Below are 15400 nucleotides of genomic sequence, written 5' to 3' on the forward strand. Positions count from 1 at the left end.
TTCTTGAATCCATATGATACACACAGAAGAGTATATAAAGCATATAATAATAAGACCAATACCCATGTACCCACCAACCAGGTTGAGAAATGAAACATTCAAAATACCTTAGGGGCGCCCAGGTGGCTCAGTCCATTAAGCATCTGACTTCGGCTCAGGTCATAATCTCGCAGTCCGTGAGTTCAAACCCTGCATCACGCTCTGTGCTGACAGCTCAGAGCCTGGAGCCTGCTTCCAATTCTGTGTCTCCCTCTCCCTCTGCTCTTCCCCCACTGGCTCTCTGCCTCTCTCTCTCTCTCTCAAAAATGAATAAACATTAAAAAAATTTTAAATATCTTAGAAGCCTTTTCTGTACCCCTCCCATTTCCCAGAGATAACAACTCTCCTGACTTCTAAGAGTCAAATATAGGAATGCACCTGAAGCCCCTTGATGAGCTTTGAGGTCTTCCTAGGTAGATTAGACAGTCACCAATCTCTCTCTCTCTCTCTCTCTCTCTCTATTTCTCTCCAATCTCTTTAGGTACTTATTGTCTGATTTCCACTGATGGCTCCTCCCATCTATTTTGTGTTGATCCTCATTGGTTTCAATTTTAGATGGGGACCTCGTCATTTTCCAATACATTTTATGATCTCTTGATTACAAGAGTAATATGTGTTCTTCATAGTAAACTTGGAAAGTGCAAGAAAGTATAGAGAAAACACAAACTCCGTGTGATAATAAAATACACAAATATATAATATACAAATAAGCCAGGAATAACCACTGTTAACATGTTGGAATACAGCATTTCATTTTTTCCTATGCAGAAATATATTTGTCACATTACTGACACCAAGCTTTGTATATAGCTTTTACTTTTATTGTGAAATATAACATAGGTGCAGAAAAGTGTGCAAGGCCCATATGTACAATTTAAAGAAGAAGTACAAAGTGAAAACCTGTGTCACCACCAGTTAGGTTGAGAAATAGAATGTTGCCACCCCCTGAGTAGACCCCCAATGTGCCTCTGTGATCCTAGCCTCTCCTCCCCGCAGAGGCGACCACTCTCTTGATTCTGATGTAATCATTCTCTTGCTTTTCTATAGTTTCCTTAATGAACTCTTGAACAAGTAGTCCCTTCATTTTGGAGAACTGAGCAGTGGGCACGAGGTAGATACGTAAGCAGCAAAGAACCATAGTGCTGCTGTTAGCTGAAGGCTTCCGAAAGAAGAGAAGCTGGGTAGTCCTGGCCACTGTCTGCCCCCAGCTCCCCTTTTAGGGAAGTTGGTGGCCAAAGACAGTGGTGGACTGGGGCACGTATAGAGCCCACCACCATCAGGACTCCTGGCAGAGTTATGGGCATGATACTGGACACACAGAAAATATGGCAGAAGGGATTGGGCTGCTCTGTGTCTCCTTTTGAGCTCACCACAGCCTGCCTCGAGTTCCTCCAGCATTTAGGTGTAGGTGAACACAGGACACCTCTGTGGGGTGAAGTTGAGTGTCCTCAGCTGATCCAGGCAGCAGGATCTGGAAGGCAGAGCAGGAATTTAGAAGCAAATGGTCAAGCCAGACCTTTGCCAGGGTCAAGGAGAGGCAGATACCCACAGACATAGAGTGAGGGAGGGGATCCAGATCTACTGCATTACGTTGGTCACGTCTGTCCCCTTCACCTCCTTCCAGAGAAAACCTGGAGCTCCTGTCCGTGAGCCCAATGAAGATTAGGCCATTCAGACCAAGATGCTTTTCTGCCTTTCCCTCTGACATCTTGTGATTCAGTTTCTTCAGGCTGTGTAGTCCGTTAACCTTGGTCTAGCCATTCACTGGCTTGGGAAACTATGGTGCTGCTGTCTTCTCTCCTGTTCTCCTTACCCTCATGGGATTGTGCCTTTAAAAAACAAAACAAAACCCTTACCGCACTTTTAGTGGGGCTTTGGGAGGGAGTGAAGTTAGATGCTTGCATTAAATCTGCTGTCTAAATCCGGAAGTCTCCAAAGGAAATCCTGCCACTCCCTTCCTCGGTTGCCCGAATGTGATGGTTAGTCGGATGGCTCCTTTGGCGCCCTGGGGCCTGTCAGCAGTGCTCACTACGCCCAGCAGGGAGACACTGCTAAGGAAAGAATGTGGGAATGCATAAGCATAAGGGTTAGTATTTGTAATTAAGAGCCTGGATTTTGGAGTAAGCCAGACCTGGGTTTGGCTTCCAGCTCTGCCACTTACTTACTGTGTGACTTGGAGCAAGTTACTTTGTTACTCTGAACCTTATTTTCGTCCCTATTAAAATGAAGGTGGTAATGGTACCCATCTTTCAGGGTTGCCATGGGGATTAAATGGGATAAAAACTGTATAGCATTTTATTCAGTGCCTGGCATGTTGTACAATTTCAGTACATCATAGGGGTTTACCATCACCATCACCGTCATGAGACAATAGGAACCTTCCAGAAGCTATCAGAGCAACTAGTGCCACAGGCCTCTCCTGGCTGCTGAGGCTCTCTAGCTTCCAGAGAGCCTTGATGGCCTCCCTTTTGCCCTGCCCTTGATGTCCCCCATAGTAGGGGTCTAGACCTCACCTTGTTCCTGTGATGATTCCCAGTGGCCCACCTAGCCTTGACCAGCCAGTTTTCCTATCTTGTTTTCCCGCATTAATGACAGCAGGTGCAGCACTGGCCACACTACAGAAGTGCCCCACAGAAAACAGCTCACCTAAATATCAAGACTACCGCAGACCTGCTCTGAGCCTCACGCGATGGGGGATACTGAGGTGTATGCCAGTCTTTAGCCCAGGTGCTTCTCAGGCCACTTGCCTACTCATTGGAATTCATGCTGCAGAAAAGATACTTATTCCTTCATTCCTTAATTGATGTATACATTATTGATTTTGCCTTTTTTGTGTTCTTGGCTTTTTTTTTTTTTTTCTTCTCTCAGCAAAGTAGCAATTTACCAGTTGAACTTAATCCTGTGATTAAATTTCAAGTCTGAGAACTTGATTGACTAAGTGAACTTGATTTTGGACCTCATCAATTTTAGTCAGCCTTAGACATTTAAACTTTGAAAAATTAAGGTTAAATATACATTTATAAAGGGGAAAAAATCCAGAAAAGCTCAAACTCTTCCAGCTCTTGCATACAGAATACCCTGCTCCAAGGACACTCTAACAAAATGCAAATTTACGGGAAAGCTTCACCCAGTGGGTGGGATTGGTGCTACCCTAGAGTTCTTAGCAGAATCTCTTTAGTGAGCCCTAGCTCCCTCTCATCCCCTGTACCACATGTATCATAACAGAAATGCTCCAACTTGGAGTTCTCCTAATTTGGGGATACAGTTGTTGCAAAAAGAACATGTGGGCCACACAGTAACCAACCCAGCAGCCATTTCACAGCTGTGGACCCCTCAGGGCCTTCCAGAATGTTCTTGCTGCTGGTCTGCTTGTATATAATAGCAAAGGTTTCAGCTGGGCCACTTGATTGAGCAAAACTCAGGGTGGGCTTTGAAGTCAGACAATATCTGGGTTCTAGTCCAGGCTCTGGCACTTACTAACAAGTGACCTTGGGCAAGTTGCTTACCTTCTTTGTGCCTCAGTTTCCTCATATTTACAGGGGGTTCATCATAGTACGTTCCTCATAGGTTTGTCCCAAAAATTAATTGAAAGACACCCCCAGAAGGGGTTACCAAGAGATGGGAGAGGTGATGGCCCTGTTGAACTGTGTTGGCCAAACCATGTTTAAAGTAGCATGTCTGATTCCAGGCTAATCCCTGAACAATTCTTGGGACACCACATGGAGCATCGCAACAGTGCTTAGTATATGGCAGAAGTGTTACTGTTAATGAAGACTACCACTCACTAGTCTTCAGACAGTGCGTGTAACAGGCAGGCCCTGCATATGTGTTAATTCAAGGAATCTTCACAATCCCTACCACTTGAGACACAGAAGAGTTAGTAACTTCCTTACAATGACATAGCTAAGAAGCAGCAAGTCCATGACCCCAGCCCAAACCTCTGTCTCCAGAGCCTACATGCACTCTTGGCCGCCTTGCCAAAAGCTGTGCTTTCCAGTATTGTAGGCAGCAACCACATGTGGCTTTTTAAATAAATTTAATCCATTAAAAGTAAATAAAATTAAGAATTCAGTTTTCCATTTGCAGTAGCCACATTTCAAGTGCTCACTTGCCACGTGAGGCCAGTGCCCACTATATTGGGCAGCACAGGTATAGAGCCTTCTTTCCTTTCTGGGAGGATGATTCAACATCATCTCAGAAAGTTCTGTAGGACAATGCTGCTTATAGAGCTTCTGGGATTTTATTCCTTATGAAATCCCAGACTTGAGTTGTATAGCTGTCTTGTGTTATTATTAACAGACACGTAATTGTGATATATTGAACTCTCATCTGCACTTGGCCAAGTAGGGAAATGGCAAGCAGAAAACCAAGAAGTCTAACTCACATTACATTTTTCCTGTTTTCCTAATGCATTACTTCACATTTACAAAATTGTCTCCTGTCACTTCTGACACGTAGGGACATTCACCAATATGCCCAAAGATTCAGCTTCTTCCACAGCTCCACCTTGACCTCTTTGCGCTATCTGGATAACAACTGGAGCTGGCTTCTGAAGTCGGCCCAGCTCTTGAAGGACCTTGGGTTCTGGGGGTCTCTGGCATTTGTGCCAAGCCTCCAGGTCCTTCTCTTGGGCTTTCTCTGCTCACCTCTATTACATGGTTAGTAAAGGCCAGATAAAAGAAAGAAAGGAGTTCAAGATTCATTACCTGAACTCTTGGATGATGGGGGCTAGAAATCCGCAAGCTCCCAGAAGCTGGTGGAATTATAGTACACAGCTATAACCTTGTGAGTACACATATACTTCCTTCTGAATCCCCATGGTGGAGAAGACTGGACCAATATATAATCTAGCTAATAATTTATAGAGTTAGAACACCCATCCGCTTCTTGCAAAGTAGCTGAATGTCTACGGGGGTTAGTCATAACCTTCGCTCCATGTCCCAGAACCCATTTGAGCTACAATGATGTCACAGAATAGCCAACGAGGTGCAGTTACTCCACTGTAAACGAAAGAGGATACCTTACTGTTCCTCTTCATGTGCAGAGAAGGAGCCTCTGTACTTCCAGACCCAGGAGTTGCTTGGGTTTTAGCCACGCTGTAAATCAGATCCGGGTCTGTACCCTTCCTTGCCACTGTGTGCCCTGGGTAAACGTATCTCTACTTCTTTGTCTTGTAAACTAGCCACAGTCTCAACTGCATGTATGCAGAGTTCAGTGCCCAGCACACAGTGTGTGCCCAGTAAATATGTTAGCTGATGTTATTTTTATGGTGCGGTTATGATTCCTCTCTGTTCTTTGGATGGGTTTTATTAACATGACAATGTTAAAAAAGGATGAGTAGATGTGCTTCAGTGAGGGTCAAGGCTCCTTTTGTCAGTAAGGTTCATCCCAAAAAGAGGCCAGCACGGTTCTCACCAGATTACCATCTCCCAAGCGCCTGGGACATCACGCCAAGTTCATAACAAAGCAAGGTCATTTGGACTTTGAGTATTTGCTGAGCCCCTGGCAAAGGCACAGGCACTACCTGGGCACCAGAGGGATTCAGAGATAATTAAGACCTGGTCCAGCAAGGATGTTCAGTCAGCCACAGGTGTTCAGCCACAGGAGCTAGGCTGAAGGAGAGGCAGAATTCTCAGGGTGGAGGGGCTGGATCTCGAAGGACATGTAGGATTCCCAGAGTGAAAACTTGGGGAAAAGGAATTCCAGGCTGGGTGAATCAAGGGGCACAAGCTCAGAGGGCTGAACACACATGGCAGCCTGTCTGGAGAGATCTGATGAGCTCAAAGGAGATTTTGCCATGACTGGAGGATAGAGTACATGACACCATGGGACAGGAAACCTGACTGCCAAGACGACAGGAGGCCAAGGTTATGGACAGCCCTAAGAGCAGAATTTAACAGGATGTGCTTGCATCTCTAGGCAGCTGCGAGCCATTGGAGGATTTTTCAGGGGGAGGGACCTTTGGCCAACCTCAGTCCAGCAGACTCTTTTGCAACCATGGAAACCTCAGGATCCAGGGAACTGAATGGTTGTGAGTTCTGTGAAATTGGGCACTACTCTCAGACACTATCCACCTGTGGTCTAATTCTCTGAGGTCTGGAGTCACGTGAAACCAGCCAGTCTAAGAGCTAGTGACTGTGCCCACCAATTGTTCATTGACTAGCTTTTCTCAGATTTTCAGTGATTCCAAAGAAAGCGATGGCTTTACCTTACATTTGGAAACCTCAAGGAATTGAAATGTCCCTAACCACCATTTCTTGGAAACTTAGGCCTCACGCTTACAGGGTACGTGATAAGCAGGGTTTCTTTCCAAACCAAATAAAACAGAGGAGACACATGAGCATCGGCTATAAAGCTGGTCAGTCACAGTCAAGATTGAATCTCATGTATTTTATGTGTTTTGTTTTTCAACTGGGGATTGCATTGGTCCGCCAAGTGCCTGCTCCCATTCTGCTCCACTCGAATGAATGGCTCCAGGCCCACTCCCAATTGCTGCCGAAATAGAACTGCCCACACTGTTGGGGCATCTTCCGCCGCTGGTAATTTCCATGTGCCATCTGCAGTTTTTTCTGCCTGATAAACTACTGAGGCACTGCAAGCGTATGTTAACACTGATGGGGGGTCCTGTTTCTTGACCCATCACTAATATACTACAAGTCACATGAAGCTACCAGGGATTCCTGAGCAAAAGCTTAAAATGCTTCAGTTCCCTACAAATAAGCCCTATTCATTGCTTTTCAGTTGTGTCGTCATGGAGCGGGTGAGTAATCAGAGGTCTAGTAATATTTGCATTTGGGGGTTGTAAAAACTCCAATGTGGCTATAAAATAGTGTGTAAAATTATCAAGGAGCTAGGTGTGCGGGCACTAAGAATTGTCAGTTGTAGAAGGCGACCTCTCTGCTTAGGTCCCGGATGACCTTGCTCCAAGGACAAACTGAAGCTTGAAAAACCGGAGCCACAGATGGCCAGGGAGCTGAGCTCCCTACGAGTGAACCGCCCCAAGAGGAGGGGCACTGGGCCCTGCGCGGTGGGTACACCATCAGATGGTGAAGAGCTTTTCTTTCCCAAGTGCACGGACTTTACTTGCTAAGGATATTTTGTGTTGTTGTTTTGTTTGTTTGTTTGTTTTGGTTTGGTTTTTTGTTTTTTTGTTTTGTTTTGTTTTGTTTTGTTTTGTTTTGTATCTGTCTGGGGGACGGGTGTACTCTCTGAAACTCTCCAGGTAGTTAGAATGTCTTCCCAGTCCCCTCCTGAAGTCTATAATTTGTTCTTAAGAATTTGTCTGGACCGCCCTTGTAAAACTTTGAACTTTTCTAAATGCTGCATTTGAATAGTTTCTACATTTCAAAATGCATTTTGCATTTGGTAAGCTAATGACTGAACACACACACACCACGGCAAACTACGTGTGGGCTTGGGAACCAGGCGAACCTGAGTTTGCATCCTGCTCTGCTCCTAACTAGCTGTGTGACTTTGGGCAACTTACTTAACCTTTCTGGGCCTCAGCATCTTCCTCTGTGAAATAAGGACAATAGTAGTTCCTGCCTCAGAGACAGCTCCTTAAAGGACCGAGTGAGACTGCATTTTGAAAGCACTTGGGTCAGTGCCTGGTGCATAGCAAATGCTCAATAAAATCAGTGGTGGCGATGTTTAGTGTTATTTCAAACGATACATCCAAATATCTACCGGCCTACTGTCCATGGCACAGACCCGTGCACAGTAGGTGCTTAGTAAGTGTTTATTGCAGTGAAGTGAATTGATTCCAGCTGGTTAGCTTAGTTTGGGGGATGAAGCTTTCCCTTTCTACTGGGGTGATAGGAGACACAGATCGTGCCTCCCAGCCCAGGTGTTACAGCACGAGACGGAAGAGGCTGTGTCAAGCGCTCGGTGTGTTCATCAGGATGTCAGGGCTATATCAGCAGCTCATTTGAGTCTTGAAATGTTCTCTGACACGGTTATCAAGTGTGAGGTTTTTAAATTGCTGTTTGTTAGCTGAAAGAATTGGGTCATATGTTCAGTTCTGGTGAAATCCCTGTCATCTAAAACATGACAGAAAGGAAAGGTTCCCCCCCACACACACACACACACACAAGTCCCAAAACCTCGGGGCCCTGGTAAGGTGAAGTGCGGTGAGGGCTAGAGTTCAGGACTTGGCTGTTGTGGGATTTACACTTAACTGTTTGGTTTTGCACTCACCATTTGGTTTTGCAGATTCCTCAACATTTCTACACACACAAACCTACAAACCAGTTTAGAACTGTGTGCTCTGTTGGGTGGGTGGGGGGCGGTAAAGGGATGGGAGGGATCGGGATTGGTCAAGGTCATTGCCGATGAACCAGCTTATGTGACCTAGCTTTCCTCCCGTTTCCAACAAAACAATGACTGATCAAAGCAGGGGATCCTTAACTGAGATCCTTGGATGGGTATTAAGTGTCCAGAAAACCCCTGAAATTATATGTAAAATGTTGGTGGGCCGGGAAAGGGGAAACACCACTGGGAGTGCTTTTTCTGTGGAGAAAGACCATAGCTTTTAATGGATTCTCAAAGGAGTTTGTGACCCATGACAATTAAGAGCGCAAAGCTGTTTGGTTTTGTGGCCCCAGACCAGGTGGTGTGTATAAGCACCACACTCATAGGACCCAGCTAGGCAGGCGGTCATGGCAGTGACAAGATCAGTCAGGACCATTTTGTGGCCAAACAGCTGATGGATTGTTCAATCGGTTGTTGTAGACTCATGTAGACAAAGCCTGCAAGCTTGGGGAAGCCAGGCCCCCCCAGGTCAGCCTCGGGCGACAGCCCCCATCCTGCCAGGCCCTGGGGAGTGAGTCCTTCCTGCCCGGCAGCTCCTTTGCTCATGAGCTGGCCCGAGTCACCTCCTCGTACAGCACCTCAGAGGCAGCGCCCTGGGGCAGCTGGGATCCGAAGGCCTGGAGGCAGGTGCCCGCTCCACTACTGCCTAGCTGCGACGCTGTAGGTAAGTCACTTCCCCCGAGCCTCGCTTTCTCATCTGTCAACTGGGGCGCAGTCCCCTGCTCAGCCTGCCCGCCTGCCTCACAGGGTTGTTGGGAGGAACACAGGAGGTGACAGCCCATAAAGCTCTTGTACACCTATGAGGGATTTCTAGTGCTTTCTCTACTGTGTCCCAGCCCATCTTTGGCAAAGAGACCACCCAAGCAAGCAGAGTGCTCCAGGCGCCTGAGCCTCACCTCCAGGGAAATGAGTGGGGGTTGCCCCGGTTGCAATTACTCCCTCCCTGTGGTACGCCTTCCAGCACCCCGGGTCTTTCCTTGCCTGTCTGTCCCTGCGGCCAGACTGTGAGCCCAAGGGGGACAGGGACTCTGCTTCTGCACCTCTGGATACCCTCCATTACCTGCCTGCTCTGTGCCTAGCGGGTACTCAGGAACTGCCTCTCCTGCCAGCGATCTGCTGTGGACTCTGCACCCCACAGTGTTCTCTGACCCCACTCCAGACTCGTGCACCCTAAAAGTGGGAAGTTGGATCACCTCACTGGAGGACTGGCAGCCAGAGGAGAGCAGGCAGAAGGAAGCCAAGCCAAGCCTATCCACAATGGCTGTGAGTTTGGACCATCCCCTGCAGCCTAGAAGGAACCGCTTGAAGAGTCACATTAGCGGTGGTGGGAGCAAGATGGTGGATGCCAGCCAGAGTGGGCCTTTGCAGGGCGTATCGTTTGGGTCGTGGAAATGTTGTTCTGGTACATAAAATATCAGTGTGCACAGGACATCTGCCCTATCTGCAGGAAAAAAAAAAAACTGGCGAAATGAGCATTTGCTAAGTGATAGTGATCAGAAGATGGTCATCAAGCTGAAAGGGTGCCGGGATTCTGGCCTTTAATGGAAGTTCTGCTTCGGTAGGTACAGCCTTGTTCTCCTTATCCTGCCAGCCCCAGCCGGGAAGAACAAGCAGTGCCTTTTGCTCAAGGTCTATTGATTCCTGCCTCTTTCCCCCTTTTCTGTGTGTGCTCTCAGAGTCACCGTGTTCCTCAGCCCTTCGCTCTTCAGTTGAAACCTGAGAAATCACGTCCAGCACAAAGCCACCAGGAAAACAGAATTAGCAAAAATGGATGGGGATATGGTCCACTCAGGATGTCACTGTTCCACCCTAGTCTTCCCTGCCTTTCTCTTCCCTCAGAAGTCAAACATTGAAGGGGATCCCAGCTAGCTTGCCTCAAATTCCTAGCCCCTACCTTATTATGTCTCTTCCCGAGGCAACGCCTTCCACCAAGCAGTGGAGGACCAGGCAGACGCTTGGCCCCCAAATCTTTCCTAAGAATCTCTGGAAGTTGGACCCTCCTGGGGGGCTTTGAGGGACAGAGCCTTGCCAGCTCAGCCCATGACTCAGGAAGGCCAGACTCAGTGTGAGACGGAGGACGCAGGCACCATAGGGGAAGAAGAAAGGTGAGCTGCAAAGACGTTTGTTTCCTCTGCCCCAGGATTGTTCCCAGCATTGAGGCCAAGCCCTTCCGGGACCAGGCAGCCCTGAAACCACCAAGATGGAGGAGGAGTCAGAATAGAGTTCATGCAGTTGGAGATCAAGTACAAAGACAGAAAACCAGAGAGTGAAAAACCTGAGCTACAGCTCTCTGCTGTTGGCTTTTGGTGGCATTGATTTTGTGAAGCCCCCAGTGACAGCCTCAGATGGGTTCCGACCCAAAAGCAGCAGTGTCTCCATTGGGGGAGGTCTCTGGCGTAGGAACGCCAAGGGCCGGGAGGGGCACAGAAAGACCCTAGCAGACCACTGCTGCCCCAGGCTTCACCTGTCTTAGAGAATAGTGTGGCAGTCTCTGATTTACCCTCAGGGTCCCATGCCCTGACCCAAGGTTTCTGCCGTGCCCACCCACTCTTGATCCCTTCACTCTGTCGTTATCTTCTTTAGAAGACATGTCACCATCTGAAGTGATCTTCCTTGACTGACTTGTATCTTGTCAGTTTCCCCTTCCATTATAAGCTCCGGAACAATGAGAAGCCCAGCGTTAGCCCACAAGAAGTGTTTGTACGCTGATTGACAAAGGGACTAACAGAGCTGCTAAGTAAACCTTGTCTTCCCATCCAGTCCTTGAGCATGTTCACGCTGGGGGCTCCAGAGTCACTGAGGCCCACATGTCACTGGGTGCACTCTGGACCAGGAAGGGCATCGAGCAAAGGCAACTCAAAAGAACAGGTGTTCGGCAATCCCCTGCTCCCCAGATCTTGGCCTTAACGGTCCACGGAGAGGCCTCCTGGAGAAACTGAGTCACGGGTTCTGAGAGTTAGGAGGGACCAGGAAACTATGAACCTCATTTGTCATTCACTGTAGGAAAAAGCCCCTGTGGTTTTGAAGGACACTGAGGAGGATTATAGCCGAAAAGAGTCAACACCCCCTCAAAACAGGGCTCCCGATGGAAGTATCTGACTGCCTTCATCCATCGGCCATGACAAGCCAGAGCCCATGGGTATCAGGGGACCCCACCCCCATGGGAGCAAGAGTCCCAAGAATTCTGATCTTGATTTTATAGTTTCCAGGCAGAAAGCTGTCTTCCTGTCATTTCAAAAGAAAAGTCAAAAGTGGGTGAGTTGTTTCCAAATCTAGCTTCCAGAAACTACAAAAGAAGGTGATTTTCCTAGTGGAGTAATAAACAAACAAACCTACACAGTAGAACTCATTAACCTTTGAACCTTTAAGGTAGCTGAGTGCCTTCAGCGGCCAGGCAGGCTGGCTCCCTTTGGGGACACTCAGGGGGTGGGTCTGCTTGGAAAGGAGGCCTAGTTACCTAAAAGCAGAAAAAGATCTCCCTTTTTCCCTCTCCCCCACTCCTTCTCACCCTCAATGTGCTCTACAAAACAAGGCTTTGGGCCCATTCCCTGCCATCCCCCTGGAGCTATTCCTTTGGAATCCCCTTCTGAGTCAGAATGCTCTCCTGCAGGGTCCTGGGGACAGTAACCTCAGTCTGAATCTGGCTGAAATCCAGAAACCCTTTGTAGGCTTTTGTCCGTGAGTCCTGCTGGTCCTTTGCTCTTCCTTCTCTCCCCCATCCCCCATCCAGTTTAGAGTCCCTCTGATTAAGTGATTGAATCTGGCAACCACTTTCCCTGCAGTGGTGAGGAAGCATCCAGGTGGTTGCACTGGGCCTTATAGGACACACTCACCTGCGGTGGCTGAAGGGTGAGGTTGACACAGCGTCTGGCCTGGCCTGCTGGTGGGGGACGCTGTGTGAGGTTGGGCTGTGCCAGGGGACAGTGGTGGGGTTCAGGCCAGCCTTTGGTCTCTCTCTCTCCGTGAGGAAAGCACAGCTAGGCTCACAGAGCACTCACCTGACACTGCTCTGTCAGTGTCACCTGGCACAATAGGACACCTCCACAACTGCGGCACTAGAAAAATGAGTCATTTGATGACCTTCTCCAGAACCATGCTTATGAAAAGCCACAGGTTGCCTGGGCCATCATTCACAAGTGTCTGTCACTAAGCAGCAATTTTCAGCCATCACTTCCTCCTGGTCACTGAAAACATTGGTCATTTCCTGTTTTCTCCATTTTCCAACGATTCCAATTGTCAGTGTCAAAAGGCAACAACTGTTTTCTTGGGGCTTATCTTTGGAGCACATTGATTCAGAACAAAGGATGGGGGCCTCCGTCTGCAAAACAAAGGAAGCAGCCTCCCAGGGAGGCCTCCTCTGCCAGGGCCAACAGGACCAGGCCAGGAGCAGAGGGCTGCCTTGGCCTCTGGAGGCCCCAGGCCACTGAAGAGACTCCTGCTTGATGTCTGTGTCCCAGGATGCCAGAGGCCCAGCCCCACAGGCCGGGTGTCACCGTGCTATGTGAACTTGAGAGTTTCTGTAGGCATGCCGCTGACCAGATTTGCCCTTAAACTCGGGAAGGTCCGGATTTTCTGCTTCCTTGGATGAACACTGGGCACTGTCCCGTGGTCCCTGTAACGCCGGACTGCTCAAGAAGCATTCTCTTTCATCTGGCCAACACCACCCAGTTTCTCCACCCCTTGCCCCATGGGTGTCTTTCCTCTCTACCTCCTTCCCTTTGGACTCTTCTGCCCTTCCCTGGCTTTTTCTTCGGTTGCGCTCTATATTCTTCCAACCTGCCCCCTGGCCCCCACCCCCACCCCTTGTACAACTGCGTTCTTTGAGGCAACTAATGGGGCAAACAGTGGAAATGGATTTAGGGTGGGTGTTGACCCAGCCAGCCACAGGAACCAGACCCCAGAAGCAGCCGGTCCCCAGAAGCAGCAGGCTGGAGAGGCCAGAGCACCGGGTCTGCTGTTGAGACACACGGCACTTCCTAGCCATATCACGTTGGGCATGGCATTTAACCTCTCTGAGCCTCACATGTCACATTAGTAAGTGGGGGGCTGTGGATCTTCTGCCCAGATCTTGGCCGCTGGTATAAGGATGGAAGGGAAGAGCAGAAGTGAAAGTGCTGGCCCAGGGTGAAAGGCCTGCCTTCAGAAAGCCTGCCTGCCCCCAGTGTGGCAGGCAGAGCCTGGCTTCGATGCCCTGCTTCCTGCCTCAGGCAGCCACGTGACCCCCGTGCTACTCGGGGGCCAGATCCCTAACTGCAATGATATGAAAGAAGGGTGCGGGCGGCTCAGCACAGTGAGCACGCGTGGGCTGGCCCTGGGTGCCCCATACTCTAGCAGGAAGACGGCAGCTCCATGGGCAGCCCCAGGAGCAGCCCCCCACCGCCCACATCCAGCTGCCCCGGTGGAGGAGGACAAGAGCCCATACAGGAAGCAGGCTAACTGCAGGATGGTGAAATCGCTTCTGGCGTGGTCTGCCCAGTGCCTTGTGTCTGTCCTCTGCCGCCAGGCTGGGAGCCCAGCACTCTCCGAAGCGCCAGCTCCACTGGGTGCAGAAAAGCAGGCCCCGCTGGGCAGCCCATGTTGTAGGTCAAGTCCTCTGGCATCTGGGGAGGGGGTTGCAGCTCAAAACATGGGCTAAGGGGTGGGAGCTGCCTTGGTTGCCAGCACACTGTGGAGCAGGCTTCCCGAGAAGGGGAGAGAGAGGGCAGTGGGCGAGATCTGGGTCCCAGTCACCACCTGGAACCAAATGGCTGAGGGTCTCCGGGTAAGTCGTGCCCCCGACCCCTCATCCGGTTCTCTGCTATCTCCTTGGGCCACTGAGACTCAGTGCTGAGACTGCAGCCCTGAAGCTCGGCTCCTGCCCCAGCCCACCAGCCGTCCCCTGAGAGGGAGACAGGAAGCTTGTCCCAATTACCCATCCTACAGCCAGGCGGGAGAATGACGGGAAGTTGGCAGTAAGTGGCTACTCTGGGTGGCAGACAATGCATTTATCTGACCATGTGATCATCCTGCCGTTCATGCCAGGACCACCCAGAAGGAGCCTGAGCCCTTTCCCCGTGACAGCTCTGCAGAAGCGGGGTACCCACCACCACATAGCCCAGAGTCTGCTCTGCTCCAGCCACGGCATCCCTGGTTCACTTAGCCATTCCTTGTCTGCGTGGTTCCGGGTCCGAGCCCTACCCCTATCGCTTAGCGTCCTCAGAATATAGCCAGTTCGTCTGGGTCTCCTTGAGGCTGGCCTGCCAAGACTGTTGTCAGCACTGTAGACATGGTCTGGCCAAGGCAGAGGAGTGTAGGACTGTCACCTCCCTCCTTCTACATACTCTGCTTCTATTAATGCAGCCTAATGTTACATTTGCTCTTTTGGTGACCACATCTCACTGCTGGCCCATCCTGAGCAGAAGGACATCCAAAATGCCTGAATCTTTTCTCTGTGTGCTGTTGCTGTTAAGCTCTGTCTCTCCCGCCCCCATCCTATGCTGTCACAGTTGATTTTTTAACCCAGGTGCAGAATCCTACTTTTGTTTATACCTGTGGAGTTTTGCGCGGGAGGGTGGGGCATGCATGCAAGTGTGTGTTGATGTGTTCACTCATGCTTTCTGCTACACCAAAGCCAAGTCCTGGGCCCCCATGCAGCAATCCCAAGGCCGAGTTTCTTGGTAGCCGCTATCTAACACATCTTTTTCATCTTCTGTTTAGCAAGAGAAGCAGAGATCAGGTCTTATGGCAATGACCCCTGAACAGCGGAGTACATATATTGCCCAACAGATGAGTCAGTTTCAAGGTAAGCAGTTAAGGTCATTGTTCCCAAAGGGGAAGGCTGGAGTGGGGGGCGGGGGAGGGGGAACAATTCACTCCAGAGTAAGCCGTTACTGTCAGTGTTTCTGAAACTCCTGAGGGAGAAAGGGGAGGTCTGCAACTCAGTTAAATAGCATGCAGCTGTCCCCGCCCCCCAACCACCACCACCCCAGCCACTGCTGGAGTGACCTTCCACTCTAATCATTCCTGAGCCATCCCTCAGGTGTGGGCAGTGGGACAGGGGTTGAGGACCTCT

General features: G+C 49.6%; 1 protein-coding gene across 5 annotated transcripts in view; it reads left to right on the forward strand.

Annotated features, from left to right (window-relative positions):
- MAMLD1 (mastermind like domain containing 1) overlaps window positions 1-15400 on the forward strand; it is a 121978-nt gene that overhangs the window by 103613 nt on the left and 2965 nt on the right. For 4 of the 5 annotated variants that reach the window (XM_045472973.1, XM_045472974.1, XM_045472972.1 and 1 more), the window contains one exon: window positions 15046-15130. In XM_045472973.1, the coding sequence (XP_045328929.1) occupies window positions 15046-15130 (85 nt within the window). Of the gene's footprint in view, window positions 1-8769; window positions 9014-15045; window positions 15131-15400 lie in introns of all 5 variants that reach the window. The other variant, XM_045472976.1, reaches the window with a different exon arrangement.

Source organism: Leopardus geoffroyi, chromosome X (assembly GCF_018350155.1).
Source record: "Leopardus geoffroyi isolate Oge1 chromosome X, O.geoffroyi_Oge1_pat1.0, whole genome shotgun sequence".
NCBI lineage: Eukaryota > Metazoa > Chordata > Mammalia > Carnivora > Felidae > Leopardus > Leopardus geoffroyi.